The 27,791-nt window shown below is 53.3% G+C and overlaps 10 protein-coding genes across 10 annotated transcripts; 3 read left to right on the forward strand and 7 right to left on the reverse strand.

The window, feature by feature from the left end:
* Nucleotides 1-1,472: 1,472 nt before the first annotated feature.
* Nucleotides 1,473-2,315, reverse strand: J4E84_005766 (uncharacterized protein; the record flags this gene model as incomplete). Its single annotated transcript, XM_049388359.1, has 2 exons — nucleotides 1,473-1,900; nucleotides 1,976-2,315. 2 exons carry the CDS (start codon nucleotides 2,313-2,315, stop codon nucleotides 1,473-1,475), a joined length of 768 nt encoding a protein of 255 aa, XP_049243904.1.
* A 700-nt stretch (nucleotides 2,316-3,015) lies between these two features.
* On the reverse strand, nucleotides 3,016-5,015 carry J4E84_005767 (uncharacterized protein; the record flags this gene model as incomplete). The annotated part of the gene is made up of 5 exons (XM_049388360.1): nucleotides 3,016-3,677; nucleotides 3,738-3,861; nucleotides 3,914-4,283; nucleotides 4,331-4,511; nucleotides 4,565-5,015. The coding sequence occupies 5 exons, from the start codon at nucleotides 5,013-5,015 to the stop codon at nucleotides 3,016-3,018; spliced, it is 1,788 nt and encodes a 595-aa protein (XP_049243905.1).
* A 1,507-nt stretch (nucleotides 5,016-6,522) lies between these two features.
* Nucleotides 6,523-8,692, forward strand: J4E84_005768 (uncharacterized protein; the record flags this gene model as incomplete). Its single annotated transcript, XM_049388361.1, has 8 exons — nucleotides 6,523-6,615; nucleotides 6,668-6,757; nucleotides 6,805-6,901; nucleotides 6,949-7,394; nucleotides 7,444-7,553; nucleotides 7,606-8,086; nucleotides 8,137-8,368; nucleotides 8,448-8,692. 8 exons carry the CDS (start codon nucleotides 6,523-6,525, stop codon nucleotides 8,690-8,692), a joined length of 1,794 nt encoding a protein of 597 aa, XP_049243906.1.
* Nucleotides 8,693-9,783: 1,091 nt separating this feature from the next.
* Nucleotides 9,784-10,798, reverse strand: J4E84_005769 (uncharacterized protein; the record flags this gene model as incomplete). Its single annotated transcript, XM_049388362.1, has 3 exons — nucleotides 9,784-9,973; nucleotides 10,090-10,402; nucleotides 10,492-10,798. The coding sequence occupies 3 exons, from the start codon at nucleotides 10,796-10,798 to the stop codon at nucleotides 9,784-9,786; spliced, it is 810 nt and encodes a 269-aa protein (XP_049243907.1).
* Nucleotides 10,799-11,400: 602 nt separating this feature from the next.
* Nucleotides 11,401-14,109, reverse strand: J4E84_005770 (uncharacterized protein; the record flags this gene model as incomplete). The annotated part of the gene is made up of 3 exons (XM_049388363.1): nucleotides 11,401-11,867; nucleotides 11,920-12,954; nucleotides 13,674-14,109. The coding sequence occupies 3 exons, from the start codon at nucleotides 14,107-14,109 to the stop codon at nucleotides 11,401-11,403; spliced, it is 1,938 nt and encodes a 645-aa protein (XP_049243908.1).
* A 776-nt stretch (nucleotides 14,110-14,885) lies between these two features.
* Nucleotides 14,886-16,040, reverse strand: J4E84_005771 (uncharacterized protein; the record flags this gene model as incomplete). The annotated part of the gene is made up of 1 exon (XM_049388364.1): nucleotides 14,886-16,040. The coding sequence occupies one exon, from the start codon at nucleotides 16,038-16,040 to the stop codon at nucleotides 14,886-14,888; it is 1,155 nt and encodes a 384-aa protein (XP_049243909.1).
* Nucleotides 16,041-17,160: 1,120 nt separating this feature from the next.
* Nucleotides 17,161-18,137, reverse strand: J4E84_005772 (uncharacterized protein; the record flags this gene model as incomplete). The annotated part of the gene is made up of 5 exons (XM_049388365.1): nucleotides 17,161-17,325; nucleotides 17,377-17,488; nucleotides 17,539-17,924; nucleotides 17,983-18,043; nucleotides 18,097-18,137. 5 exons carry the CDS (start codon nucleotides 18,135-18,137, stop codon nucleotides 17,161-17,163), a joined length of 765 nt encoding a protein of 254 aa, XP_049243910.1.
* A 215-nt stretch (nucleotides 18,138-18,352) lies between these two features.
* J4E84_005773 (uncharacterized protein) lies at nucleotides 18,353-19,042 on the forward strand (the record flags this gene model as incomplete). The annotated part of the gene is made up of 4 exons (XM_049388366.1): nucleotides 18,353-18,462; nucleotides 18,517-18,623; nucleotides 18,680-18,775; nucleotides 18,825-19,042. The coding sequence occupies 4 exons, from the start codon at nucleotides 18,353-18,355 to the stop codon at nucleotides 19,040-19,042; spliced, it is 531 nt and encodes a 176-aa protein (XP_049243911.1).
* A 157-nt stretch (nucleotides 19,043-19,199) lies between these two features.
* Nucleotides 19,200-20,143, reverse strand: J4E84_005774 (uncharacterized protein; the record flags this gene model as incomplete). Its single annotated transcript, XM_049388367.1, has 3 exons — nucleotides 19,200-19,805; nucleotides 19,855-20,087; nucleotides 20,140-20,143. 3 exons carry the CDS (start codon nucleotides 20,141-20,143, stop codon nucleotides 19,200-19,202), a joined length of 843 nt encoding a protein of 280 aa, XP_049243912.1.
* A 249-nt stretch (nucleotides 20,144-20,392) lies between these two features.
* On the forward strand, nucleotides 20,393-23,182 carry DBP10 (ATP-dependent RNA helicase dbp10; the record flags this gene model as incomplete). Its single annotated transcript, XM_049388368.1, has 3 exons — nucleotides 20,393-20,960; nucleotides 21,016-21,600; nucleotides 21,648-23,182. The coding sequence occupies 3 exons, from the start codon at nucleotides 20,393-20,395 to the stop codon at nucleotides 23,180-23,182; spliced, it is 2,688 nt and encodes an 895-aa protein (XP_049243913.1).
* Between the last annotated feature and the right edge of the window lie 4,609 nt (nucleotides 23,183-27,791).

Genomic DNA, 27,791 nt, shown 5'->3' on the forward strand with positions numbered 1-27,791 from the left:
CCATCAAGTTACAGCATTTTCGGAACCTTCCAAGCAACGGACTGTATAGCGCGTGGTATCTTAGCTAAAGTTCCCGATTAATACTAGAGGTGTAGTGACGAAATGTCTCCGAGAAAGTTTCCGGAATGAACCCGACAAGCTCACCTCTCGGAAAGTCAATATTTTACTTAGTAACATGTCTTTGCTGCGCTGTATGGTCTGTACGGTCTGTATGAGAACGCCGTGGTTATGATAACCCGTGGATAGCGCCCGTGGTGAAGAGGAAATGTCCAGGAAACCCACAGGTCGTCAAGTCTCCCTGGTGTAGCGTATCGCACCCTGCTGCAGCGCCATCCCTAAGATCGAGTACCGGTATCTCATGTTTGATGAGCTGATGCACTCAGACTGTACGAAGTTGTGATGTGGTGATGAGAGGGCGAGGACGCGACTGCCCCGAAGGCGCTGTTGCTGCACCACGCTAGTATGAGCCCCACATTGGCAGGCACTGGCAGGATAACTACGCCAGATCCAATACACCTAACACCTGGGGATCACGCATGAGCAAGATATATCCTAGGCTCTCATATGCAGCGAAGGGTGCTAGTTATCACGGCCGAAGATACATTCGCAGCAAATAACAACGAGAACGTAACTACGAATTGTGTCCTCATCTCTACCAATCATCATGTGCTTGATCTTGATATTCATCCGGATCTGGACTATACTCCTGTATACCATCCTCTCGTATAGTACTTCCCTCTCGCTCAGCTACGTCAAAGTTAGTCCACCCCACTAGGTATCGCAATCGTTTAGATGTATGGCAACAACTTCCTATTACCTCCTCAAATCTAACCATGGCCCCACCGAGGAAGTTCTCTATCGCTTTCAGAGGTGTGCAACAACTTTTTTCACCTTCAGCAACCAAGTACCATTTGCTGCAACCAGAATCTAGGTACACTAGCGCTCTTGTGCAGTAAATAGCCCGTCTTTCGCCCTTGTCGTCGACAGTGGTCTTTGCACCAGTCAGGACTTCGAAATGGTGGTAATTGGGATAGTCGTGGCTAAATATGGCAGTGATGTGTCCTGTTCCGTTTGTGTTTACTTCGCATGAAAGGCCGTTCATTACTCACGAATCGCTTGAGCTTGCAATGCGGCGATGAGCTGGCAGTATTGAAGCTGTTCCGAGATGCTTTCTTCAGGTGTAGTCATGACCTTCAGTAGAGTCCGATAATAAGTTTTGTCCAACAAACCGAAGCTGATTTTGTAGTCATGTAAACCCTAAGATGTTTGCCCAAGTATGTCACTATTTCATTGTTGACTGTAGGCTTTTCTTCTGGAAGAGCCAAGCCGAAGCCGGCAAGTACTGTACAAGAAAGATGTAGACCATTCGCATCCGCATGAGCGTTCATGTGCATCGATTATGCCCTCATGTAGAATCCAGACAATCTGAGTACTCATCTAAGAGATCCCCAATTGCAATATATGCCTTGGCATTATATCCTCGTCTCTCCATATCCAAGAGACATTACGCCGTGTTCGAATGGTATCGCCTCGTCTGCTGATTGCATCGGTCCACCCCATGTCACCACACCCCGCCCGTCCACCGAATATGAGCCTCCAACCTGCCATCTACATGCGCCTTCTCCAACCAGTTGGCCCCAGACCCCCTCATTCTTCCTGAGCATGACCTGGTTATAGCCATTCCTAGGATGCAGAACATGACCCCAAGTAGCTATGCCCAGACCCCATAGCGCGTATAGTTCCCGGTCTTGGTCTACTATTACGTCTACATTCCAGGCCCCACCAAGTTTCTTGACCCATTCTGTGGTTGCAGCAGGTGTGCAGTGCGATATTGCGACGAAGTGGATCGAAGTGTGCTTGTTCGCAAGGGTTCGGAGCGTGAGGAAGAGTTTCTCTGAGACTATTCGAGCTATTAGTAAATGTCTAATTTCCACTGTTGCATCCGAATACAGCCTCTGGAATGATGACTACTCACAAGGGCATCCGCAAAACCTCAGGAACAGCAGTATAGTCGGCCGCCCATCGGCTGTAGGAAATTGTAACTTAGGATGGCTTTGTGCGCGGTCTCCTATGTTTGGTGGCTTGCGCACCGGGTTCTGCGGTGGTGGAGGTGTCGTCCAAGATTGTAGGGCTTTTGGTACACCCCATTGTACGTTTGCGAATGGGTTGGCGAAACCTGTGTCTCCTCCCTCGGCGCCATTTGTGTTCCCCTTCTTCGTGTTACCATTCCCAAACAAGCCGTCGGTTTTTGGTAGCGATACACCGCCCAGTCCGGCTTTTCGGAGGGCTATCTTTGTCCCTAGAGAACTGAACATGTTTGCTGATGTCGTTCAGCGGTCGTAATTCGGATATATCGATCTGGAGCCGATCTAGATTTCCGCACGATTGTGTAAGGGCTATGCTAGATTATGAAAGAGCGGTGCAAGTATTAATTAACCGGTGGCGGAAGCAGACAGAAGGCACTGTGGAATGGAGGAGATGTGCAGGAGAAGTCTCGGTTGTGCCGACATAGTGCTGATCATGTAGCCACGACGCGTCGCGGACCTTGCAGCTGAAACGAAGGGCGTGGCACGGACGGTTGGGGGACGCGGAGCGAAACAAAGCGGCTACCGGATTTCGACTTCGGGTGGTACACAGCAGGTTCCATCCTTTGCGACTCGATATGAGAATGAATAAGATGATAGTAACAACTATTATTACCAAGGTACAATGATACCCAGAAGGCACGCTGTCACGTGTGAGGACGCTAATACCCATGTAGGTAGCGCGGGGTAGGGATTAACTCTAGGGCTCCATTGATCGGCTCACACATTCAACCATCAATGTACGCGTACCAAATGCATCGCTATCTAACTACAGGTCTAAAGGCGGTATCATCGTAAGCGGTAGTGACAGCAACATGCGTCGGGTATCCTATCGTACAGACGCCCCATATCTCCACCAACGCCATTTCGATCCCGCTAAACCTTCAGTACTATTACATTGCACCAACCACGGTGCCACAAAGCACGGCGCTCATCGCTTGTATGCAAAGATTGTCCTGCATTCGAGCAGAGTTTGGCGCTTTACACACTCTTGCACAATCTCTTCGTCTTCCCACCACCACTTCGGTTCGTCTTGAGCGTCGTCTACGAAGCTGCCCCATATGTCCTTCCAGAAGGCCCGGCCGATGATCATGGAGAGCTCTTCGTTCACATTGGCGGTATCCGAGTCGATAGCGCACGGTAGCGTCATGCTCTGTTTGTCTTCCTGAACGAGCATCTCGAACCCGGCAGCTGTCAGCCAACTGGGGACCAACGAACATGGCTTTGAGCATCTGAAGTCTCGCTCCAGATTGACGGAGAGTCTGTCCTCGATCCAGGTTCGCATCAACGGGCCGGTGGTCTTGCGTACCGGGGCAGCATCCATGATCCTGATCTCTAGGAAACCACCGGTAGCGAGCAGCTTGTGACATTCGCTGAATAGTTCCGGTAATATCGCAGAGGGTACTAGCGATGGCAACGTCGATGCTCTTATATGCGAGAAGTAGTCTTCTGGGTAAGGCAGTGGAACGGCACCAAACTTGCGCACCGTCAAGTAGGATACGTTGCCCGGTAACTGAACACGTCGCTGGGGTTTGGTAGTGAGGAAGTGCACCGTTTGGGACGGATGCATTGCCGACAGTTGGTATACCTCAGCTGACATCGACCGTTAGAGATTGCACAGCAGCGTAACGCAAGGGCACAACATGGACTCACAGAGATTACCGTAGAGTTCAAGGATCCTCCCGGTGTTACATTCGGGCTTCGGCAGGGTCCGTCCCCGACCCAAATTCTGCATTTGGAACCCGGTCAACAGCCACAACTGTTTCTCGAGGACCAACTGTTTCTACCATTAGCAAAGGTCTGTGCAGACTCATAACGACGACACGTACCTCCTCATCAACGTCTCCGCCTGTGCTCCACTGCCAATCTTCCTTCAGTCGGTCCAGGATGACCTTGGGACCGGCTCCCTCCATTCTCCGGATAAACCGTGTAAAACGGCCGAGATCCGGGGTGGTATTCTGGGTGGCTGCAACCTTCTTAGGGGTCTGACGCGACTGGAACTGCATTTCCGAAGGTACCCCTCTTGGAGTGAGACATTGCCATTGCGAGAGAGGCTTGCAGGACACTTCGGAATTTGCGCCACCGCTCGGTTTTGAGACATGCTTAGCGTCTTCCTGTCCTTTCTCCTCCTGGAAGCTGTCATGCAGCTCAAGTGCTTCGACTTTGGGCATTGCTTCGGTCTCAGCTGGTTGTGGCCACCTACAGACAATAAGCATAAGACCGACATTGGTGAAAATGTTACTCACCCGCTGTCAACCCTCTTCGCTCCAGGCATTGACATTGCCGCAGCACTTCCATCCTCAAGGGTCTCGGAACTGGCACGAGTTCTGCTCGTAACAAAAGATTTAGGACTGATGCGGCTTGCTTGCGTTGCATCATCACTGCTATCAACTAACGGCGGAGTCCTCACCGAGCGCTTTCGGTCATCTAGAATATGTCTTCAGCACATGATCATGGTACGCTGATGCTTGATGACTTACGTGAGACGCGCGATCTCGTGGAGTCTGTCTTTCGAGAGGACTTTTCGCCTTCCAGCTCCGGTACTTCATCTTGTTGCGGATGCAGAGAATCACCGGATGGAAGTTTCGCAGGAATAGTACCTGTGTATGTCCAGCTAGGGTGCAGCGCGGGATCCTTGAGCTTGTGCGTGCGGGTCAAGTCCAACTCGGCCGGCACGGTCTTCGCCGTTCTCTGAGAATCTATGGTTTGTCCAGTTGATGGTCGTAGTATCCTGGGTTTTATACTCTTTGCCTTCTTCAGGCCTGAAGACCACCATTGCTCGCGGTCGGTAGAGCCAGAGTTTACGGAACTAGTGGACGTTCGTGAAGTATGGATGGAGTTTGACCTGATGGATCGCTCTTTGGTCTTGCGCTCCCTCCGCGCTCCAACACTCTCCGCCTCTTGATCCAGTGGTAAGTCGGTTGCGAACATGTTTGATCACAGTGGCGAGTCTAGCGGAGTGCAGCGGGGCCACTATAAGTCGATCTTTCAAGGGGTGGGAGCGAATGATCGACTGAAGGTTATCCAGCACTCAAGGCTAGCCGCACCTCTCGACGGAAAAGTAGTCAAGTACCTGGGTGGAGGGTGTCGCAACCCCAAAGCAAGTTACGCAACGGTCCCATGTTTCCGCGGCATCGAAACGCTGTCGCACCACCCGGACCGTGGCGTTATTGACCTTTTTAGGACTACTATCAGGGCTTCCCTAATCCGAACTCATGCGCTAGTGCTCTGCCGTGCTTCCTTCGCGGCGCAAAACCACCAAGCGCACCGTGAGCTTTCGGGTTGTTGACCATACTGCTGGGGAAAGATACACCTACACGTGGTATGAGCGTGCAAAGCAACGCCTCTTCCATTCGGTTCTTCCCCGAAAAAGCAAATACTCGGGTTGTACAGCAATTGCGACTGGCTGGCTTATCGGGCTCACTTTTCCAACTTTCGGTGTCTCCGCCCAAGGTTTTGCAGAACCGCTTGTGGCTGGATACGATTCGCACATGCCAACATGCCGGCTGCTAGGTTGAATAACCGATATGACGCCGCCGACCTTGACTTGCACCCGCGGGCTACGAATTGCAAACCCAACTAGGCCGGCGATCACAGCTGATCCCTCTGATCTGTGCCGTGGGAGCAAAGATGGACACCGGTGCCATGGACAAAATCAGCTGCAAGGCCGCTGAACCGCCAGGGCGGCGTGAACTGTAAGTGATCTGCCCTTAGTTGCTGTCTGTGTTGTGACTGTTGTCAGAAGCAATCGGCAAGGGAGAGGCACAAGGTTCTACTAAGGCTTTTAGTCGCCCCGTCATTTTGCTGCAGATGCGGGAGGGGCACCAGACATCATCCCTTTGGCCAGTCATGATGCAGCCTGATCGACATCGGGCGTGCCTGACTAGCGTTAGCTAGGCTCCCCGGCCCCTGACTCGCTTCCGTCAAGCCACCAGAGTACGAGCCTAGACTGCCACACTTCAGCACGCTGCACGAGTCTCCGCTTCAGCTGCATGACAACGCTCCTGCCGCCGTTCAATTCACTTGTACTACGCTTGCGGCGGTCGTCTTAGGTTGTCATGCCGTCACTCCGTCCAAAAGCTTCCTAGATCGTGCTTTTTTCCCTGCCGCGCCGCATGCCTACCCTCGTCGTTCCCACCCATCCCTTACGGTTGATATCACATCACCTCGAGAGTCCCTGATGTATAGCCAGCTCGCCCTGTCGTCAATACTTTTCATTGCATTTCTGGAAGGCCCTTTGCTTATGGCCCCACCTTAAGCGATCGCATTGGCGATTGATCAATACCATATACCTTTTCGTTCCGAATCGTTCATGTTTGCTTATACCGGACGTGCGTGACACAAATATAGTCAATTCAGGGCTATCTGCTGCCGATCACTGCATCTCTTATACTGGAGATTGAAACCCCCAACTGGCGGCCAACTTCACGTCTGCAACATGGAGTCCATACGTTCCTCTATCCACTCGTTCAACGTCTACGTCGGCCGGTCGACTTTCGGCAGGATATTCCGTCTCTCCGGTTGTGGGCATGTATGTTCGACGGTTGTAGTGATATCTCGAACATGACTGACTGTCTTCGCAGAAAGATGAGATCCTGCACACGAAGTTCACCACCGAGGTGCGGGCAGGACTTACGTCCTTCTTCACAATGGCATACATCATCGCGGTCAATGTAAAGCTCTCGAAGGATCATGTCTCGCAGTATACTAACAAGCCTAGGCTACTATCCTCGCTGACACAGGCGGTAATTGCGTGTGCAATGATGCCACAGACCCTCTGTGCTTGACGAACACGGAATACCTCATTTGCAAGCAGGGTAGGAAACGTCCATACTCTCAACAACTTCAACTGATCCAAGCTCAGATTTGAACCGCAACCTCATCACCGCTACAGCGGCCGTAGCCGGCTTCAGCTCTTTCCTGTTTGGGTTCTTCACCAACATGCCCGTGTGTCTTGCACCGGGTATGGGCCTCAACGCATACTTCGCCTACCAGATCGTCGGCTTCCATGGCCAAGGCCTCATTTCCTACAACCTCGCGCTCACTGCCGTCTTTGCAGAGGGCTTCATATTCATCTTCTTGTCCTTGATTGGCATGCGACAATGGCTCGTCAAGATCATACCAGTATCGCTCAAGATCGCCGCGGCATGTGGTATAGGACTCTTTCTTGCAGAAGTCGGACTGAGCAACAACGCGGGCATTGGTGCCATTGCAGGCTCAAAGAGTACCCCACTTGATATCGCGGGGTGTCCTGATCAATACAAGGATGAGTTTGGCTCATGCACAAGTCACAAGATGACTTCACCTACTGTAGGTCATATGATGCCGGCTTATCAAACATTGCTAACATGTCTTGCAGATGTGGCTAGGCATACTTGGTGGTGGTATTTTGACAGCCTACTTGATGACATACAAGGTCAAGAGCGCCATGATTCTAGCTATCTTGCTTGTGTCAATCATCTCATGGCCGTGAGTTTTCTTCTTCATCTCAGTCAAGCTCAGAAGACTAACATGCATACAGACGAGGCACTTCAGTTACTTTCTTCCCCTACACTGAGGTCGGTGATAACCGCTTCGAGTTCTTCAAGAAGGTCGTGGACTTTCATCCCATCAACCGCACATTGAACGCCCTGGACTGGAACGTCAACGCAGCACCTGGACATTTCGCACTCGCTCTTTTCACTTTCCTATATGTTGACATTATTGACTGCACAGCCACGCTCTATTCCATGGCACGTTTCTCTGGAGTGGTGGACGCAGAGACTGGAGACTTTCCGCGATCAACGATAGCCTATTGCACAGACGCATTCTGCATATCCATGGGTGCACTTCTAGGCTGCTCACCCGTCACGGCCTTCATCGAGAGTGGAGCAGGCATTGCAGAGGGCGGGAAAACAGGACTGACTGCCATGACCTGTGGCGTCTGCTTCCTCATTTCGATGTTCTTCGCACCTATCTTCGCTTCAATTCCGCCATGGGCTACCGGAAGCACTTTGGTTCTCGTAAGTCACCTGGCACCACCTCCAAGATGTTAGCGTTGACGCAAATATAGGTCGGTTGCCTGATGATGCGACAAATTTCGTCCATTAATTGGCGATACATCGGCGACGCCGTCCCAGCCTTCGTAACCGTAATGTTCATCCCATTCGGATACAGCGCAGCCTACGGTCTTATTGCGGGCTTGATGGTGTACACGGCGCTCAACGGCATGATCTATTTGACAAAGCTTATATCCGGCGGATACATCGTTCCCGACGACGAAGATAATCGTGAATACTGGACTAGTAAGTTTCATCACATCGCGCATCCCATCTCGCCGCACTTTCCCATCATCAAATACCAGCCGCTAACTCAAGAACCCAGTCAAGCCCGCCGGCAGACTCCCCTGGTTCATCTCCGCATCCCAGAACCTTGCCGATCGCGTGCGGGGAAACGACAGGAGACAAAAGTCCCCGGATGCGCTCTCCATCCGAAGCACAGAGTCGGAGTGGAAGTACCACGATCGCATTGGCTCGAACGGATCGAATCGCGAGCTCGACTCTGTCGTCATTCAAGCCTTGCCCACTGATCCTCGCCGGGAGAAGGTTTTCAGGTCCATGGGGAGATGACGGCGCCTGTGATTGGCAGGGGAACTATTTTGTTGATTTAGAGTTTCGCGCTTGCGAAATGAAATACCACGAGTCATTTAACACTGCGTTCGAGACTACTATTTTCTGCCCATGCCGTTGTTTCGATGTCATGGCATTTGACGATTACAAAATTACATTGAGCACTGGTTCGAGGTCGGTGCATCCCGCACGTATGGGGGTGGTATGGACTTTGGCTCACGATTTCTGGGCCGGGTCAACGCCTTCGCTCGACTTTTGGTTCGGGTCCGCGGCATTGATACTAGTCTAACTTTGCTCCAACCCTCCCTCTTCCCCAACCTCACCCAGGCGACAAGAAGCAAGAAAGCAGCACTTTGCCCAGCCAGGGAAACTCAGCGAGACACTAGGCAGTCTCTCCGAGATCGACTCATTGCTTTCTTGTTTTTTTACTTCTAGCCTTACCTGCCACGAAAACTAGATCTACAAACTCTAAGGTTGGCGCAATGCCTTCCGAGCCGCGGATTCGCAAGCAGCACGGCTGGGGTGCAGATCGCTGCCCTGTTAGAAGGGGTATGCAGCGGCACTTGACGCGTAAGTAGAGCACTACCGCTTGTCTAACAACAGTCCGCAACCGAACGTGCATTGTCTGATCATGCCATCATCGAAAGTGTCGGCGCGTCTTTATCGATAGTAACCAAAAAGCAATTCAAAGCTGACAATTCCAACTCCACAACGCCTCTCGTGTATCTGAGGAAAACGAATTGCAACTACCCAGGTACCCTTTCCCAGAATAGCACATGCGTGCGGGACTCGCATTAACGTCGACTCTCTCAACTCTGGTACGGGTCTGCGGCATGTGTACCCAGCTCAACGACGGGGATCACATTGCTTTTTGCAAGGCTGAAAAAGACAGTTGTTTGACATCTCGGCAAGTAAGCATAAGCTTGCCTCGCTTCCACCGTCGTCGTCTTCCCAAAAGTGGGAATACTCCACACCCATCGCAGAAACCCAAACTAACCCCAGAGCGTGTATAGCGACCTCTCCTCGTACCCACCCTCGCTTCTGCAACACCAATTCGCGTCTGCACGTCTTTGTTTTCCCTTTATCTCAACTCAGCACAGCATGCCGCCATCGACCTGCCACACAGAGCCAGTAACGTAGCTCGCGTCGCTGCTTAGCAGGAACTGGATGATTTTCGCTATCTCGATAGGTTCGGCGCGTCGGCCGAGCACGGCGTTGTTCGGGAGTTGGAAGCCAAGTTCTGTATCGAGGGCGTCCATGAGGGGTGTGTTGACAAAGCCTCTAAAGTAGTGTCAACGTCAGCGACCGGCTCTCCTCCAGTGGCACTATTGCGCGCGCGAAAACGACCTAGGAGACCACGGAGAGAGTTCCTTTGAGTGGTGGAAAGAAGAACTTACGGTGCGATGGCGTTGATGCGGATTCCAGTGTGCTCCTGCTCCCTCGCAGCAGCTTTTGTGAGCCCAACGACGGCATGCTTCGAGGCGCAATAGACGGAGCAGTTTTGCTTGCCGACAAGCCCTGTTATCGACGCCGCGTTCACGATCGACCCGCCTGGCACACCTGGACTTGCCACACGCATGCTGCGCAGCTCGGCTGACATGCAGTTAAACGTGCCTCGGACGTTGACTGCGAAGACGGCCTCGTAGTCGGCGGCGTCGAACTTTGCCGCAGTTTCGAGTCGGCCTGAGATGCCTGCGAGGTTCACTGCGCCTGCATTATGCTCATGTCAGTCAAAGCACTCATGCAGATGTCGACTTCGCCAGGCAAATTCATGCCTTGAAGACAGGACATTGACATACCGTCGATTTGCTTCAACCCAAACCTCGTTGGCGCATGCGCCAACCAATACTCTACCTCTTCCCTAACTGTAACGTCCACCTTCGCCCATATCGCACTCGCCCCAAGCTCCCTCGCGAGCTGCGACACTGCTTCTCTATTCTTGTCTCCAAGCGCGACCTTCGCGCCGCTTGCAACCAGCAGTGTAGCCGTCGCACGTCCGATACCTGACCCAGCCCCGGAAATAGCAAAGAGCTGCCCCTTGATACTATAGGGGGGCCCAGACAGTCTCTTTTCTCCATCTGAGGATGGGCGCGGGTCCTCGGGCATGTTACGCTCGGGCGATGATGATCGTCTGCGATGGAGAGTGCGACAGGGAAGGCGATAGGGATGTGCGCCCCTGCTAGACTCGGGAAGATGCCGAGACGACGATATCGTAGCGGCTTCTGTCTGTAGGTATAGCTGTTGATTCGAGACGTGCGAGATGATGATGTGATGACCTTAGCGATAGGTATATCTGTTGACGTTCGTCGGCGCTTATTCACGCACGAGAAGCTGTGAAGTGTGGTGGGATGCTCGGCAGCATTTGCGCCTTCAAGTGTCTGGATATGTATGGGCAAGCGCCATGCGCGTGTTGCAGCACGACATCTTGTACTGGACGGCGGTGACGATGCACACTCGTATGCACTGCAAGTGCGGTGGGCTCAAGGCTTGATTGGGCAGTCTCATGCAGGTCGAGAACTCAAGGCGCCATGCTATACCGTCGAATGGGTTGTGTAAAAGCCTCGACAAGTAGAAACCAAGAACATGTTCGTGCCGAATGTCACGATGCTACTTGGCAATCATATCGTGGCTGTCTCACGTAAGCCAACATCTGTTCACACCAGTGTCTCAAGGTTTCCCGAGTTACAACACGTCAAATCACAACTCTCTCATAACTCATACTTCACCAACACATCTCTCGCCTCCGCAAATTCCCTTTCAAGCACCCCCTCGCGTCCCTCCCTCACCCGTATCTCGCATTCAAAATCCTTCGGCGTCCTCACAATACCATCCATAAACCCAGTGTCAGGATCGATATCAATAGGCTTCCCAGGCTTCTCTTTGAACTCGAAGGCCCAAAGTAATTTCGCAATAGCGATGAAGAGACTGCGCTCAGCAAGATGCATGCCAGGACAAATACGACGACCAGCACCGAACGTGAAGTGATCCCGCGAACCCACATCAGGAGACGCTGCATACTGAGCTGAAGTGTGTGTACGTGTTTCGTAGCGATCGGGATCAAAATCTGACATCGGGAAGTCGCAAGTGTCGACGTCAGATGGGGTATGGTTCAAAGCCCAGACGTTCATGAGAACAGTCGTGCCCTTCGGGATGAAGTAGCCGTCAATCGTGTCATCTGCTTCACATCAGCCACAGTAGGTTCATAATACGAGCGGAGTGAAGGATACCAGCAGTAGTAGAGCGCATTATCAAGGCCGCAAGAGGTCTCCATCGCATGACCTCCTTGACAATCTGCACGACATACGGTAAACTCGCGACGTCGCTCCACCCGGGCGATCGCATGCTTCCCACCACCTCATCAACATGTCTGTGTGCTCGTTCTTGGACATCCGGATACCTAGCCATGGTCTGAATGAAAACTCGTATAGCAGACGCCGTTGTATCACTCCCAGCATCAATCAGTGACCCAGCAAACACATCCAAATCTCTTCTCGTAAGATCAATCCCCTTCTCGCCCTCATCCAGCACATAGTCATATACAGTCGCCGTACGCACACCCCGTTTCCTCCTCTCCAACACCGGCTCCGCCATCTGCGTAAACGCAGCATTGACAGCCTTACTGGTCTCCTCGCTCTTCTCCTTCCAATTCTTCCATCGTCCTGTCCACAGCCCCTGCGGCACATGTACCAACCACGGTAGCAGATCCACCGGCGGTGTTGCACCAACCTCAAGCAACGCAACGTACTTGTCAAACCACGCCTTGTACTCCTCCAGCTGCTCCGCATGTCTCGTTCTTGTCCCGTAAACCAGACTCTTGATAGTGCTATTCGAGAACCGCAACGTATGCCCCATGAACTCCATCGGCTCTTTCGCAAAATCACACAGCATCTGGCTAGCCTCCGCCTCCACAAGTCCAATATACTCTTTCTCTACTTTCGCCTCGTTGAAACACTGCGCCAGTAACTTGCGGCATAACCTCAGTTTCTCGCCCGACGGCATGAAGACGACTAGAGGCATATTCGCTGGATCTCGTGCGATGTAGCGCGTTGCAAAGACGAAGGGTGGGCGGCTGCTGTAAGTTGTTCCCCGTTTGTCGATGAGTTCGCGGACGAGGCGCCGGGAGCTGAGGACGATGGTGGTGGTGTGGAAGAGCTTGAGGCTGTAGATGTCGCCGTATTGGGAGGCCCATTGCGTGAATTGGAATTGGGCGTTTTTGGTGGGTATGGAGAGGACGTTGCCGAGGAGGGGGAGGGGACGTGGGCCTAGATGGGTGGGTTAGCTTTGGGATAGGATGGGGTAGGATGGGACCAGGGATGGAGAGGGAGGTACCGGGTGGTAGATGGGCTTCTCGACGTCCTATTCTGAGGATGTAGTAGAGTCCTATGACTGAGATGGCGATGCTTATTACAGCTAAAGTACCCATGGTTCAGATGTGGGCTAAGCAGGTTATTGTCCCACCCACAAGTCAGACTGAAAGGGCATCGAACCTCGCCATATATACCCTTTGTTTCTCCACTAGACGTACAATCGCTCTCTTCTACATGCAGGCTCTGGTTACACCTCTGGCGGGGTAAGTTGCATGACCACTGTGTCGGTAGGCAATAGATACCCATGACCTGTTGTGTGAAATCCAATCGCATGATGGGACCGCATACGGAGACATCGATCGATAAATAATGCATAACCGCCAAGGCATGTGTATGCCAACCATTGTATGCGAAACTTGTCTCTCCGAAGCGGTGATTGGCGGTGGTTCGTGTAAGCAGAAGGTTTAACGAAAACAGCCTGTAATGGTGAGTAAGCCTCGCTTCTGCAACAACTTTCAAGAAGATGTAATCAACAGACTTGAGATGTGGAAAGTAAGAAAGTATCTGGTATTATGCTTAAACGAGAAAAGTAAAGCAGCAATCACTGACATCCATCATCACCGCGATAGTACCTTACAACAGCGCACCAGCAAACGCCGACATGACAAGCATACCCAGCATACCCACCGCAGTCTTCGACACACCCACATGCACCGCAGCCCCCGTATCCGGCTTCCCATCCTCACCCGTAGCATCGGGCCCATTACTTCCCGTGCGACTCGCACCACCACTAGGCGTGCCCGTCGCACTCGCAGTATTATTCCCCGAGCAAAGGATATCCCTCGGATTAACCCCGTTATCCATGAAGCAAGTCCTTAGGTCAGCAACCGTCTGCTCGTAGCTGAGACAGTAGTATCCGCAGGAGCCGTTGAATTCCTCGACCGGTGCGTCTTTGCAGCATTGTTTGAGTGCGGAGGAGGTGTTGGACGCGACACCCGTTGTGCTGCCTACGCCGCAGAATATGTCTTGGGTCGGGAAGACGGAGAAGTCGGCTGTGGTGCACGAGGTGCTTGTTGCGCTTGGGGCGGCGGCGGAGGATATGAGGGACATATTGGAGAGGTGGAGGTGAGGTTTGGAGGTTGGGTTACTGGAGTGGTGGTTAGGGAGGGGGTGTATACAGGATGTAGGAAGACTTACATTGGGAATGGTTGTAGGTATTGTAGTAGTCTGACAGCGAGTACCACCGTTCTCTCGTTCACTGGAATGTACAGGTAAGTAGTCGGAGATTTGTTAGTAGTCTAGCAAACAGGGACGATTAAACGGTCAAGAAATATCCGCAGAGCCAAAGCCAGTGCCAACGGCTTAGCCGCTAAGCACGTCACACGATACTTCCAGCAAGATCCATGAGGCCATGGCTCTGCCCTGTTCTGGTTCCAAGGCCCAGTTGTTGACCTGAGGCAGTGGCGCCTTGCTCGGGGCGGTGGCTCGTGGCTCCACTTGGTTGCTCAGGGGACCCGGGCTCGACGGGTTATTTTTGGAGTCGTGACGGGCCTTTCGGCAGCTGCTTGCCGAGGTACTTTCACCGCCTTGGGCAGACTCTGAATGTTGGAAAGGGTGCTCGTATGATGGCCTATGGTAGAAGCTGAGGCTGTGCTTTCGCATCGTGTAGTTGGTGTTGCTTGTTGAATCTGGGGATTTGGGAGATGCCGCGCGCTTTGGCTGGATGAGGATAGCGTGGCGTATGGCTCCGAGGTCACGGCGAGAAACACGCTGCATCCATGATCGTGCTTACTGAACCAAAGTTTATGTCGACTTCATGTGGGAACTTGCTCTTCAAGCCAATTCTGATGCCTATAATATATACAACGAAGTTTAAATACGCTCTTTTACTCAAGCCCAGCCAGCTCCATCTCGGTGGCAGCGTACATGAATGCACCAGCACCCTTACCATCGTTGGTCAGGGTCTCAACACCAGTGTAGTACTCGTAAGACGCATCGCCCTTCAGACTTCCTACAGTAACCGTGCCGGTGAAGCTCAGGGTGCCGTTCTTCTCGTACTGGATGAACTCGTCCAGCATCAGATCCCACGCCTTGGATGCAGTCTGCTGGTACTTCTTCTCCAACAAACCGAGCCTGACACCCTTCATGTACGCGTAGGTGAACATGGCGGTTGCGCTCGACTCGATGTAGTTGCCTTCCCTCCCAGCAAGTTCCGGGTCCATGAGCAGCCACCATCCGCCGCTGGTGTCTTGCACGTCGTTGATACCGGAGGCGAGCGTGACGAAGTAGTCGACGAGCTTGGAGTAGCCCTTGTGTGTCTTGGGGAAGACCTCGAGAACCTCGACAAGCGCAACGAAGTACCATCCTAGAGCACGGTCCCAGACGTATGGGGAGGCACCGGTCTCTGGGTCAGCCCACACAGTCGATTTGTCCTCGCTGTAGCCGTGGTACAGAAGGTTGGTTGTCTCGTTGCGGCAGTGCTCCTCGATCAGATCGAATTGCAGCTCGATGTCGTTCCAGGCTGTGATATTGTTTGGCTCGAAGTACGATGTGTAGGTCGCGTAGAAGGTATCAGCCATGTAGATGCCGTCTAACCACATCTGGTTCTCATAAGTCGGGGCCCTGTGCCAGAAGCCGCCGGTGGGGGTGCGCGGCCATCGGTTCAGCTGCTCTCGGAGACCCTTGGCCGCAACAACGTATTTCTCGTCCTTGCGTCCTTCCGAGTTCCAGAAGTAGAGGATGTTGTTGCCAAACCGGATATCGTCCAATGTGTAGAAAGTGGCGTTCCAGCCCTTGATGGTACCGTTCGAGGTGACAACGGACGAGACCGCCTCGGAGGCATACTCAAGCAGAGCAGTGTCGTTTTGCGTCACGGCGGCTTTCTGAATGCCTTCGCGAATGACGGACGAGACGTAGTGGTTGTCGACCTTCTGGCCCTTGGACAAAAAGGAAGTAGCCATCCATGTCGAGTACGGCTGGGTGGAATTCTTCGCCGCGACGGCGGTCGTAGCCAAAGCCAGGGTAAGAGCCGTAAGATGCATGGTTGCGAAACGTTATTATCGACAAGCTAGGAATATCGGAAACAACTCGAGGACCCTGAGGAGACAAACGGGAACTCTTGCGGATACTTTATCTGATACCGTTCGCCCGTCGCTCTTTATAGCCACTGCGCGGCGTCTGTGGACATTGAACATCTTCTCCTCAAGGCTGCCACTACTGCAGTTGATGCAATCTAAATCCATGTTCATGCAGCCTCAAAGCGCCCCGGTCTCTCCACCTTGCGGTCCTGAGCGCCTGGTTGAGAATTTCCGCGAGCGGACGTTTGCCCATCATCGACGAAATTGGGAAGGTCTGGCCATGGTCCCTCGCTTGGCAGCGGAGAAATTGGTGATTGGAGATGTAGTGGCGATGGGGCCAGAATAGTCAGCAACCGTAAGCTGGAGGACGAGGTGCAGGTGAAGGATCGGAATATCTCGAGTAACATGAACTTCAGTGCTTGTCCAAACTTGCAGCGACGTTGAAGGAACGCTTCTTCTTTGCGGCGTTGAGGCGACTTTGATCTGGGAAGGAGCTCACCCTGAACAGGCTGAATGGTCCACACTGGAGTGGGTCTTCCTGCACTAGCGGAGTCAAGCATCCTAAGTCCGCGGGACGTTTCTTGCGCACTTCTTGTCTCTGCGCCAATAAACGCCCACTCTCTAACCTCTCGTCCAGGGTAGGAGAGACCCAATTCTCTGGGACGCCTTCGTTGTGCAGTCAAATGCGCTGATGATTACTCAAGCTTAGTCTCACAAATATACAGCCAAGCGCTCCTTCAAGTACCTCCACTGGCCCTAGCGCTCTATAAATTACCGACAAGGAAGAAGGATGAAAATCACTGTACGAAAATTTCCGACCACTTGAACGCATCGATATGAGAGCTTGTTGCGTACAGGACGGGGTGGTCTTGCACCACCCGCAGGCGGCGCTCAGTTGCTCCTCACACATCGAATCTTCATGGCCACGATTCCCAACTCTGCCTAGTGACTATACAGGCAGGTTTTTGTCTTCGACAAAATTGTGTAAGAACTAATATGTAAAATCAACGGAGTCCATTTCGTCCCCCAATCCGATGTCAGGCCTGGACCTCACGCTTCATGTAACGACTTGCGCACTTCCGACCTATAATGTATCCTTCTTCACCACAGACCACCACCGTCCAAACCTCATGATGCCCATGTCATATCCTTTCCACCAGCAATATCCCCAAGAGATTGCCCACGTGGAACCCAGAATGACCGCTAGACCAACAAGATTGGAGTTCTTCCACGACCAAGGCTCCTGTCCCTGCCGTAGCGTTAGCTACCATCCAGCACTGTGATGTAGTTAAAGTCTTACTCCTGTGCCCTTCTCTCCGCTCACAATACCTCTCTCGATGTCGTCTGGCTGCGCAACAGCCTTGATGGAGTTGAGGGTGAGCGAAAAGTCGCCTTCTTGGGTACCAAAGAAACTATCGATTGTCAATTGCCGCAATCTCGTGATCGCGTGGTGGACTTTTACCTTCTCATCATGATGCTAAACCGCTTGACGTTCTTCAAATCCAATGGCTTCGCATCGTTCTTCTCTTTCCCGCGATACGTAGGCTTCATTGCACGCCACGGCACGAACAACCCAAGCTCGCTTTGCGATTCAAAGTCGTACTCCCAGCTGATGGTTGATTGCTCCCGTCCATCTGCCATAAGCGGCAGAATCTCGTCTTTGAGCGTTAGTGTGTACTTCTTGCCGTCGTGCTTTCCTAGGTCGAGATAAATGCCATCGTAGGTAGATAGGTCCCAGGTGCGATCCTCGCCGGTAGTGCGCTGACTGGCAAAGCCGGCGCCGCCGAGAGCGGTGATGTCGAGATTGCCGTGGAAACGTGCGGACGAACCATTGATGGAAAGGTAGGACTGGCAATCGTACATTAGTTATCGGACTATTTGATTCGTTATGAGAGATGAAGTCTACCTGAGATGCTCCTCCTCTCACTCGGTCATCGCTGTCCGTCCAATCCGAAGCTTTCCAACCTCTGCACACACATGCATTAGCTTCAAAGCGACAATGCATTGCCCAAACACTTACTTATCACCACCAAAAAGAACTAGCTCTTTCTCATTACCCATTTTCGCTGGAATGCGATAAACGTTGATTGTGTTGATTGTATCAACTCTCACAAACCCTGGAGATGTCCGAATCTAGTAGTGACCTCATCGGCAGGGGTCCGTGCGGCGTCTCACCCAAGCACACTCATTCGTCTGCCGACCAAGCATCTCCATACCACTAGCCATAGCGCGTTTTCATCGCAACCCAAAGTGGTCCTACAGATTATTCGAAAAATATGGATTTCCGAGATGCGTCGCGCATGAGCGATGCCGACGAGTCTATCCTAGCCGAGCCGTACCGACCATTTTACAAGATCTTTGGAGGTCAGCCCATCTTAGTTAAACAGTGCGTCCAACCTAGCTTACATGATCCTCGTTCAAGTTCTAATGTGCGCTCTAGAAATAATGACTACGATCGAGTAGCCTTCAGAGAGAGGCCATGGATGGGTGTGCTGCTGTTCGATAACGTGTCTTCGGATGCAAGGGATCATGCTGCGAATGAACGAAGTATGCCGGGAGTCGAGGAAATTACGAGGAAATGACATGGCTAACCAATCCTACAGCTTTCCTTTCGTGGCTGAAGCTTAGTGTGTACATGGCCATTGTGTCTGTTGCCATCGTCATGTCGTTCCATCTCAAGTCGGAGCCCACTCCACTTGGTAAGTCAATAGCAAAATCTCGTCACATGATGCTCACAACTCTGTACAGAAAAGCGTTTCGCGTTGCCACTAGGAATCGTCTTCTGGCTTCTTTCGATAGCGTGCATGTTGTCTGGGTTGTCGAACTACATCAACACGGTCTCCCGGTACAGCACGCGGAGGGCGCTTGTGCAGACAGGTTGGAAGACGCAGGTCGTGTTCACCGTGGTGTCAAGTGCGATCGTTGCGACGTGCATACTGTTTCTCTCTACGAATGCAGAGAAGTAGATCGTGTTTGATAGATTGTATCTTGCGGATGCTTTCAATGCAGTATGTGAAATATCATGATGAATCGTTACGCCTGTGCTAGTGTTTTACCAGCATATTTGGTTGTTCCCCTACTTATTCGCCCATACACTTGATCCCGCGCCTGCAAACATCATGCTTAATCAGCCTCGAGGATGGCCCAGGTCTGGTCGTCAACAGTGGTGTAAATCAGACCACCCGACAATAGATCATCACCAGCCTTTGCAACATCGGTTGTATCCATACCAAGTTGCGCCGCAATCTCGTGCTGGTTCAGACCCTCGTTGGACTGAGGAGTGGTCTTAAGATGGTTGAACACCCTCTTCGCCGACGCAGTGTAACCAGCAAGATCATATCCGCCGCCGTAGTTAGCGCCATCTCCCGCTTGTTGCTGTCCTCCAGCGCCATTCGTAGCGGCACCACCCTGCGCACTGCCAGGGGGCCCACGCGTGAAGTATAGATGTACCGCGGTCGCTTCAAGCAGGTGATAGGAGACTTCGTTCATGTCTTCGACTGGTCGGATAACGGTCGCGCCGACGGATCTTCGGTCGTTGAAGCTCTTCAGCTTGCCCCATGCTCGGCAGTAGGCGCCTTCGACGAGTTTCGCTTTGGTAGGGTTGGTCTGCTCTGCAGCATCGGAATCGACCCATTGCTTGACCTCCACGCTGCCAGTGCCGTCATCGAGCCTGTATGTTGTGTTTGTGGTCTGGTTTGATATGTTGCGTATTTGGCCGACAAAGGTGAGCTTGAGGAGCAATTAGTACAGACAAATTGGTCGTAGAGTTCGTGCATACCTGAGTAATTACAGTGCCGTCGATTTTGAAGGCGTCGTTGCTGCCGACTTCGAGTTGAGCATCAAGTATCTGCTTGATGGTGACGGGTCGCAGGGTATCTTGGGCACGGTCTTGTCGACCGCCAGGGCTCTGTGTACTACCACCCTCTCCCGGTATGAAGCCGCCTCCGCCAGCACCACCGCCAGCGCCGTAAGAGGTGGTGCTGTACGAGGTTTCGTAGCCGCCGTAATTGTCTAAAGAGGTTAGAATCAAGGGTTCAGGGCCCATCAGAAGGGGATTGCATACTCATCTCGTGGGTGTGGGTTGGGTGACGCGATGGCAGAAGTTCGGTGAGGGCAAAACGCGTCGGACGCGCCTGCCTCAGCGCGGGGCACGTGGAAGCTAGCGACGAGATGCGCCATGCTCATCCCTGCCGCCAAGATTTCGAGAGGCCCGTGCCCGAAATTTTCCAACAGCCAGACTGGAGGCGCGACTTTCAGACGTCAGGTAGGCAAAGTGCATCACGTCGCCTCCGAGCCCTATCAACCATCTACCTGTCATGGCTCCCCGCGCGAGCTCGCCGGCGCTTTCCGAAACCGAGTTCGACATATTCGATGCCCTCGCTGGCGGTGATGATGTTCAGCAAGAGGCGAATTTGAACGCAGATCTGGGCGTAGATCTGGACGTCGGACACGATGACGGATCCGACGACGAAGCCTTTATCGCCGCGAAACAGGCTGCCTCGAATCGCAAAGCCTCGAATGTCGGAAAGTCAGTTAAGAAAGGTGGAGGTTTCCAGGCCATGGGGCTGAACGCGGCGCTTCTCAAGGCCATCACGCAGAAGGGATTCAAGATTCCGACTCCGATCCAGCGCAAGGCCGTGCCGCTCATGCTCGATGGACAAGATGTCGTGGGTATGGCTAGGACGGGTTCCGGAAAGACGGCCGCGTTCGTCATCCCCATGATCCAGAAACTCAAGGCGCATTCTGCCAAAGTAGGCGCTCGAGGAATCATCATGTCGCCCTCCCGAGAACTGGCACTGCAGACGTTGAAGGTTGTGAAGGAGCTGGGTCGCGGCACAGATTTGAGGACTATCCTGCTTGTTGGAGGTGATAGTCTTGAAGAGCGTACGTGTATACGGGCAGGTCAATTCTAAGAGGAACGAGACTAACATGTTCGCAGAATTCAGCTCCATGACCACCAACCCCGACATCATCATCGCTACCCCTGGTCGCTTCCTGCATCTGAAGGTCGAGATGGGCCTCGATCTGTCCTCCGTAAAGTACATTGTGTTCGACGAAGCCGATCGCCTTTTCGAGATGGGTTTCGCGGCGCAACTAGCTGAGATTCTGCATGCCCTACCCACTTCGAGACAAACACTGCTGTTCAGTGCGACACTCCCCAAATCCCTCGTAGAGTTCGCGAGAGCAGGTCTACAAGAGCCAAAGCTCATCCGTCTCGATGCTGAGAGCAAGATCTCTCCAGATCTCAAAAGTGCCTACTTCACAATCAAGTCGGGTGACCGTGATGGCGCGCTGCTTCACCTCCTCGACAATGTCATCAAGGTGCCGGTAGGCGAGACCGACGCATCAAAGAAGGCCAAGGCAGATGCGGAGAAAGCTGCCAACAGCAAGAAGCGGAAGCGCAGCGACGGATTTGTCAAGGACGTCCCGATCGCTGAGTCCACCATCATCTTCGCTGCAACAAAGCACAGAGTGGAGTATCTCGCGAACCTTCTTCGCAATGCGGGATACGCCGTGTCTTACGGTACGTAATCGTATCTTCTTATGTGATGCTCTTGCTAACTTCACAAGTGTACGGCAACCTTGACCAAACAGCGCGCAAGGAGCAGATCCAGGACTTCCGCACTGGGTTGACTCGCATTCTCGTTGTCACCGATGTGGCTGCTCGTGGTGTGGATATGCCCCATATCAACCACGTCATCAACTACGACTTTCCTTCGCAGCCCAAGATCTTCGTACACAGAGTCGGACGAACGGCTCGAGCTGGAAGGAAAGGATGGGCGTACAGTCTGTGCAGACATGTCGACCTACCCTACCTCATAGATCTACAGCTTTTCCTCGGCAAACGACTCCTAGTTGGGAGATCACACGAAGAGCCAAACTATGCAGAAGACTTCGTTGTTGGTAGCTTGGCACCATGGCAACTGGAATCGTCTGTCGAGATTGTGAACAAACAGCTCGCCGATGACGAAGACCTAGCGCTTCTCTTAAGCGTAGCCGAAAAGGGCGAGCGCCAATATCAACGAACACGCAACCAGGCAAGTGCACAAAGTGTGGGACGAGCTAAGGAGTTGGTTGCATCTCCCAACTTTGCAGAAACGCATATGCTCTTCAGCGATGACGCGCACAGTGCTCAGAAAGCGAAGGAAGATATGCTTGCACGAATTCAATCATTCAGGCCCGCGGAGACCGTATTCGAGATCGGCAAACGAGGTACTCAGAGTGACACAGCCGAAATTATGCGCAAAAGGCGTGAACAAGTCGGACGACAAAAAGCCAAGCAAGCAGCCAACAAACGAGCCGCGGACGATATGGACCCACTTCAAGCACCTGCAAGACAGTCAAACGGTGAAGAAGCATCAGAGGATGAAGAAGACGACGTTGAAGTCGCTGATGGCATATACGACTCAGACTCTGATGGGCTCGAGGTGTCTGTCTCGCAACCATCCTCCAAGAAGTCAAAACAGGACAGCTGGAAGAATGATGACTTCTTCATGTCGTATACTCCCAAGGAGAACATGGCAGAGGAGAAGGCCTATGGAGTGAGCGGAGGAGATGCCGGCAACACCAATTTCGTGTCAGCAGCAAGGGCGGCAGAAATGTCACTTGTGAACGATGAGATCCAGGGCTTCGCAGATGCGGCCAAGTCGAAGATGCGTTGGGACAAAAAGTCGAAGAAGTACGTAAACCGCACCAACGACGAGGATGGTTCCAAGGGAGCCAAGATGATTCGAGGAGAAAGTGGGCAAAAGATTGCAGCCAGTTTCCGCAGCGGTCGCTTCGACGACTGGCGCAAGGCGAACAAGGTCAAGATGCCTCGAGTGGGCGAAATTGAAGCCCCCAACCGGTCTGCTGGATCCTTCAATAACGCCCCGCGCTACAAGCACAAGGCCGAGAAGGCTCCGAAGCAGGCTGATCGGTACCGCGATGATTATCACGTCCAGAAGAAGAGGGTGGCTGAAGCGAAGGAGAAGCGCATCGGTGCATGGAAGGATGGAGGCGCCAAGAGCGAACTCAGAGACGTGGACGCTGTGCGCAAGAACCGCAAGGTGCAGGAAAATCGCCGAGCAAAGAATGCTCGTCCCTCCAAGAAGCGGAAGTTTTGAGTTCAACAAATGCATTGAATCAATACCCGAGCCCTATGCCCAACGACATGAATCGGCTATAAGATTTTCTTCAGGCACGTGTCAGTGAACTAATACCCGTGGGCCCTCGATTATTGTGCGCGGACCGAGGTGAAAACAATCCGATTTGACAGCTGTACGACGTGGCGACTAAAAGAAAAAGCGTTAGATTTTTAGCAATTGGCCAGATCTCGATATTTGTGCGAAGAAAGGCCGTTATGACCCGCATGGTCAGGCCATGTTTGCTTCTCCAGAGCCCGCGTCCCCGTCGGTTCTGTGTAACGCTCCATGTTGGCATTGCTTTACTGTGCCACACAGGTGCGGATTGGCGAAAGTTTATCGGGGCCCTGCGACATGGCAGTGGGCGAACATCCTGCCATCCTCGGACAGCGCGCGTATTGACTCGATAGTGGCTTTTTGTGCGCATCGTCGTGGTCGACGAGATTGAAAAGTTTAGACACGATTTCTTTCGGTGCGACGCAGTCCCTTTTTGTATCGAGCATGTATCGGTTTGCTCCAAGGTTTATTTGCTGGCGCGGTAGCTGCCACCAGTGTGGTCGGATTGGGACTGACAAGCTGCAAGTCACGCTGTAGTCCAAACTATGCACACGTTGTCGACTAGGATAGAGTTGCCGGCGTCTATTGACGTCGGGTAGTGTTGACACTGACAGGCGACCGCGTATAAGTCCGCGTATTGGGTGAAGCGCCTCCCAATCTCACGCCATTGTGATTAAGGTCCGAAGCAGGGATAGGGGCCTCTTCGGGTACCCATGGGCATATTGTGGGCAGGCACGTCATTCCTCGAGGAGATTTCTGCGAGCCGGGACGAGTGCACTGTAAGGGTGCACACCAGCCCCTGTTTAGTGCCAACGCCGCCAGACTTCAATAATCCTTCTGCACGCAGCCATCTGCGGCTTACCCGACGACCTTCCAGAAGCCGCCACTGTGTTATTTTTTTCTTTTCTGCATGGTCGCACAGGAGCGCGTTTTGCCATGCGATGGTGGGATGCGTGGCGTGTTGAGGGCAGCCCTCTCTGCTACTGCACCCGTGGGCTCGGTCTCCGTGCCGTGGTGCGCAGGGCACAGCATAAGAAACTTTGTTTCACGTCAACGGCTTTTTGATATTCGCAAGAGCCCAAATCGGAAGGGCCAATCTCGCTGCGAAACTCTTTGTGGGTTTCGATGAAAATCATCCGCCTGAACGAGCCATTTGCGCACCAACGGCTGCGGCGTGGCTGTCGTCGGAGAGGCGCAGTCTAGGCTATCGCCAGCCGGGTAGATGTAGGCGCACATAGTCACATTTCGTATCTCGGTAAACGGCTCTTGGGTATTGATAGAGCACTTTACCGGACGGAAATTTCTCGCTCCGTTGCGGGCCTGATGAGACTACCCAAGGTCGTCGAGGGGTGAGCGAATAATCCTGCAGGGCTCGCTTGCCTTGTGTCACGAGATGCTGCAGGCTGCCTTGAAGCCAGGCGTGAGCCGCATCGAAGAATGCATGTGTCAGAGAGGCTCCGAGGAGCATATCGGCAATAACACGTCTTAGTTGGACACCTGTTGGGCACTGAGACCAGCCAGGGAGCTGCCCGGCCCGCACCCAGTCGCAAATCGACAATGGGACCAGCGACGGGCAAGCATGCAAGGACCACAGGGGAAACGGAGAGGCCAGCGAGGGTCCCTGGTAGCCGACTACTTTTGGCACAACGTGTCCTGAGCACCGGTTCGTAGATCCCGCCCGCAGGCCTGTCGTGATATTCGGGTCCTGGCCAAGCGGCTGACTCGTGGCTTATCAGCTCTAGACACTGCGATGCAAACTCGAGATGCTGGCATTGTAGCACATGACACGGCTCCATCAGTTTGCAGATGATCGCATCAGGGTTGGCATCAAACGGAGCTCAACAGAGACCTGCGCCTGAATCAACGAAACGGCAGGGCCCGCCGGGAAAGGACAGTAATCCCGAGACCCTGGACAGGCCGTTATGCGCATGCCGTAGCCTCGGGGAACCGTAAAGAGAGATGAGAGCAATCTGCAGGCGATATAAGACCTGCTGTTAACGTCGAAATATCCGCTATCTGTGATTATTTTTGGACCTCAGCAATCCTCGACGAGGCTAAATGCAAGGTCTAGTCCTGGGCTTCTCGCGTTGCCTTGTCGGTTGGATTTATATTTTCCGCGCTGGGGGCCAATCACCGACCCACTCGAAAAGCTGGGCGCATCCGACACTTTTGTACAGGATGGAAATTTCTCTTTTGCTCGGCCGTAGTGGCTAGTCATTGTACGATCCGGATGACCTGCCCCGACGGAGGAAGAAGAAACGCTCATGCAGGACCCGGCCTCGAGTCATGCCCCCTGCGTCGTGATCTCGGTTCAGGCCGCAGAGAGCAGAGTGAACATGTGCGGACAAGGTTCACTGGCGAGCACGTTGCGTCCCTGCACTTCCCAGGTGACGGGACATGTGCAATGCCTTGTGGCTGCAGATCGCAAGTATTGAAGTGATTAGACAATTACAAATTGAGATGATGAGGGTTAGGGAGGACGAGTATACAATGCTGGTGCCAGGATGCGCTATTCCCAGCTAGTGCAGAGGTATACACACCCACCTCTGCCCTAGACGCGGCATCGATCTTCACGGCAGTCGGCTCAGCTTACCGCTATTCCGCGTTGGGGTCAAGCATCACCGGTGAATATGGCCTTCGTCCGTGGTGCAGCATCACAAGTTTGCCCTGCCGCAGTCGCCGTTCCACCTTCTACATGCGAAAGAGCGGTTGGGTAGCCGTCATGGGGCAGTCGGCACACTAACGCTGGTGCCGTTGCTCACACACCTGGCGGCAGCAGCATGGAAGGCCTCATCTTGCCAGCATCGTCGACTTGTCATGACATGCTTGGCTGGCTGCGATTACTTTGTGAGCTTCGGCCCCGCATCGTCAATGCTGCGCACACTCCAATAAGACGAGCAATATCGGTGGTCATGCCGTCGTCGCTCGGGCAGTTTACGGGCAGATCGTCAACAGCGCCAGCGTTCGATCGATATACCCACCGGAGTATTTTGCGTGTGCTATCCCAATGCGACACGGCCCACGCCTATAACGGATGCATGATATACCACTGGCTTAGTCTGACCATGGGCACTATGTGTACGCTTTGCTCCCAGCACTCGACGCCACGGCGAGGCACACCACCGCGGGCGGCTGGAACACTGGACCGCCCGGCCATGTTCTGCAGGTCGAGGGGATCGTCTCAAATGCACCGAGTCCGCTGTTTGACCTCTGCTGCACACGACGCTGGGCATGCAGAAGAAGGTACCAAGCGTGTGCGCCACATCCCGACGTCGACATGCTCTAGAGACTGTACAGAAGACTATCCAGCAGCTACTACGGGGACCAGGTGCCACGGATGCAGCTTACCGTCGCTTGCACGTTCTGAACCAGAGCACATTGCATCTGCCAGATCCATCACCCGCGCCATACAAGCTTACAGCGCCAGCGCCATGCCACTAGACGTAGCGTGTCGCATGACGAAGCAGGACACCCCACAGCGTCGATTGTTCAAGGGGATTATGACGAGTTGCTTTTCGGGAAAAGAGCGACTGCCTCCAATGCATCGACGGGAAACTCCACACACAGGCGCGGCCCTGTCAGCCATATCCGAGTGTCGATCGTGGCATCGGATGTGTGTCCAATTTTTTGTTAGTCGCGATAGAGTTTGCGCCAGCGGAGTGCGTCATCAGCGCGCAGTGGTGCTTTTGCAGCTCGCGACAGCAAGACCCTGAGCAAGCTTTCCCCGGCAGTCCATGCAGCGCAGCCGCTACGAGGCGAGATGTTCCGCTGCGACCGTCGGTCGGTGCGAAAAGGCCTGCGAGGCGATCAATGCAAGTGGTTGGTCTGAAGGGTCCGGAAGCGCGACTGACAGTGACAAGCGTCTTGATAGTGCACCACAACCGCGGGCCTGTCAGTGGGAGCCACACCTGTCGGCCTGCTCACCTCGCGGCGGCCGGTGGCAGGGCTCGCGTGGGTGAATATAACTGCCTTGCTGTAGGGCCTCTAGCTGGCCGTCAATTCTCCTCTCGTGGGCGCCGTGGCTGCCGGACGCAGCCAAAAAGGCAATTACTGGGTCGCACATAAGCGCACGCCGAGGATTAAGGGCGCCGACTTATGCTATGCTTCAATTGAAAGTTTGCCTGGGCGGCTGCAAAACAATGGTGCAATAGCGCGCAGAAGCGCGACCATATCTCGTTAGCACACCCCGGTTCGAGGACGGTGCGGAAGACAGGGGGTTGAGCGGCCTCTGACAAGGCTCCCCAACCCGCACCGCCCATGCACGCAGACAGCTGGCGGCCGTGCATATGTGATTCCGCGGGTGCATCGACCGACTGGGAAACCGGCCTAGCAGAAATGTCGAAGAACCATCAGCCGAACGAGGGAAGCATGTAGCAGTCCCCGAGACGCACCCTTCCCTGCTCCCGTTGCCCGGAACTCATCGTGGCCCCCTTCTCCTGGATGGCCCGCCTGCACGACTTGACAGGGATGTAGCAAAGATCTGTGAGTAGAATCTCCATAACCGATTGTGGTTATTACTGGGGAATGTCCGCCG

Source organism: Alternaria hordeiaustralica, assembly GCF_023758085.1.
Source record: "Alternaria hordeiaustralica strain BMP 2776 chromosome Unknown scaffold_10, whole genome shotgun sequence".
Classification (NCBI taxonomy): Eukaryota; Fungi; Ascomycota; class Dothideomycetes; order Pleosporales; family Pleosporaceae; genus Alternaria; species Alternaria hordeiaustralica.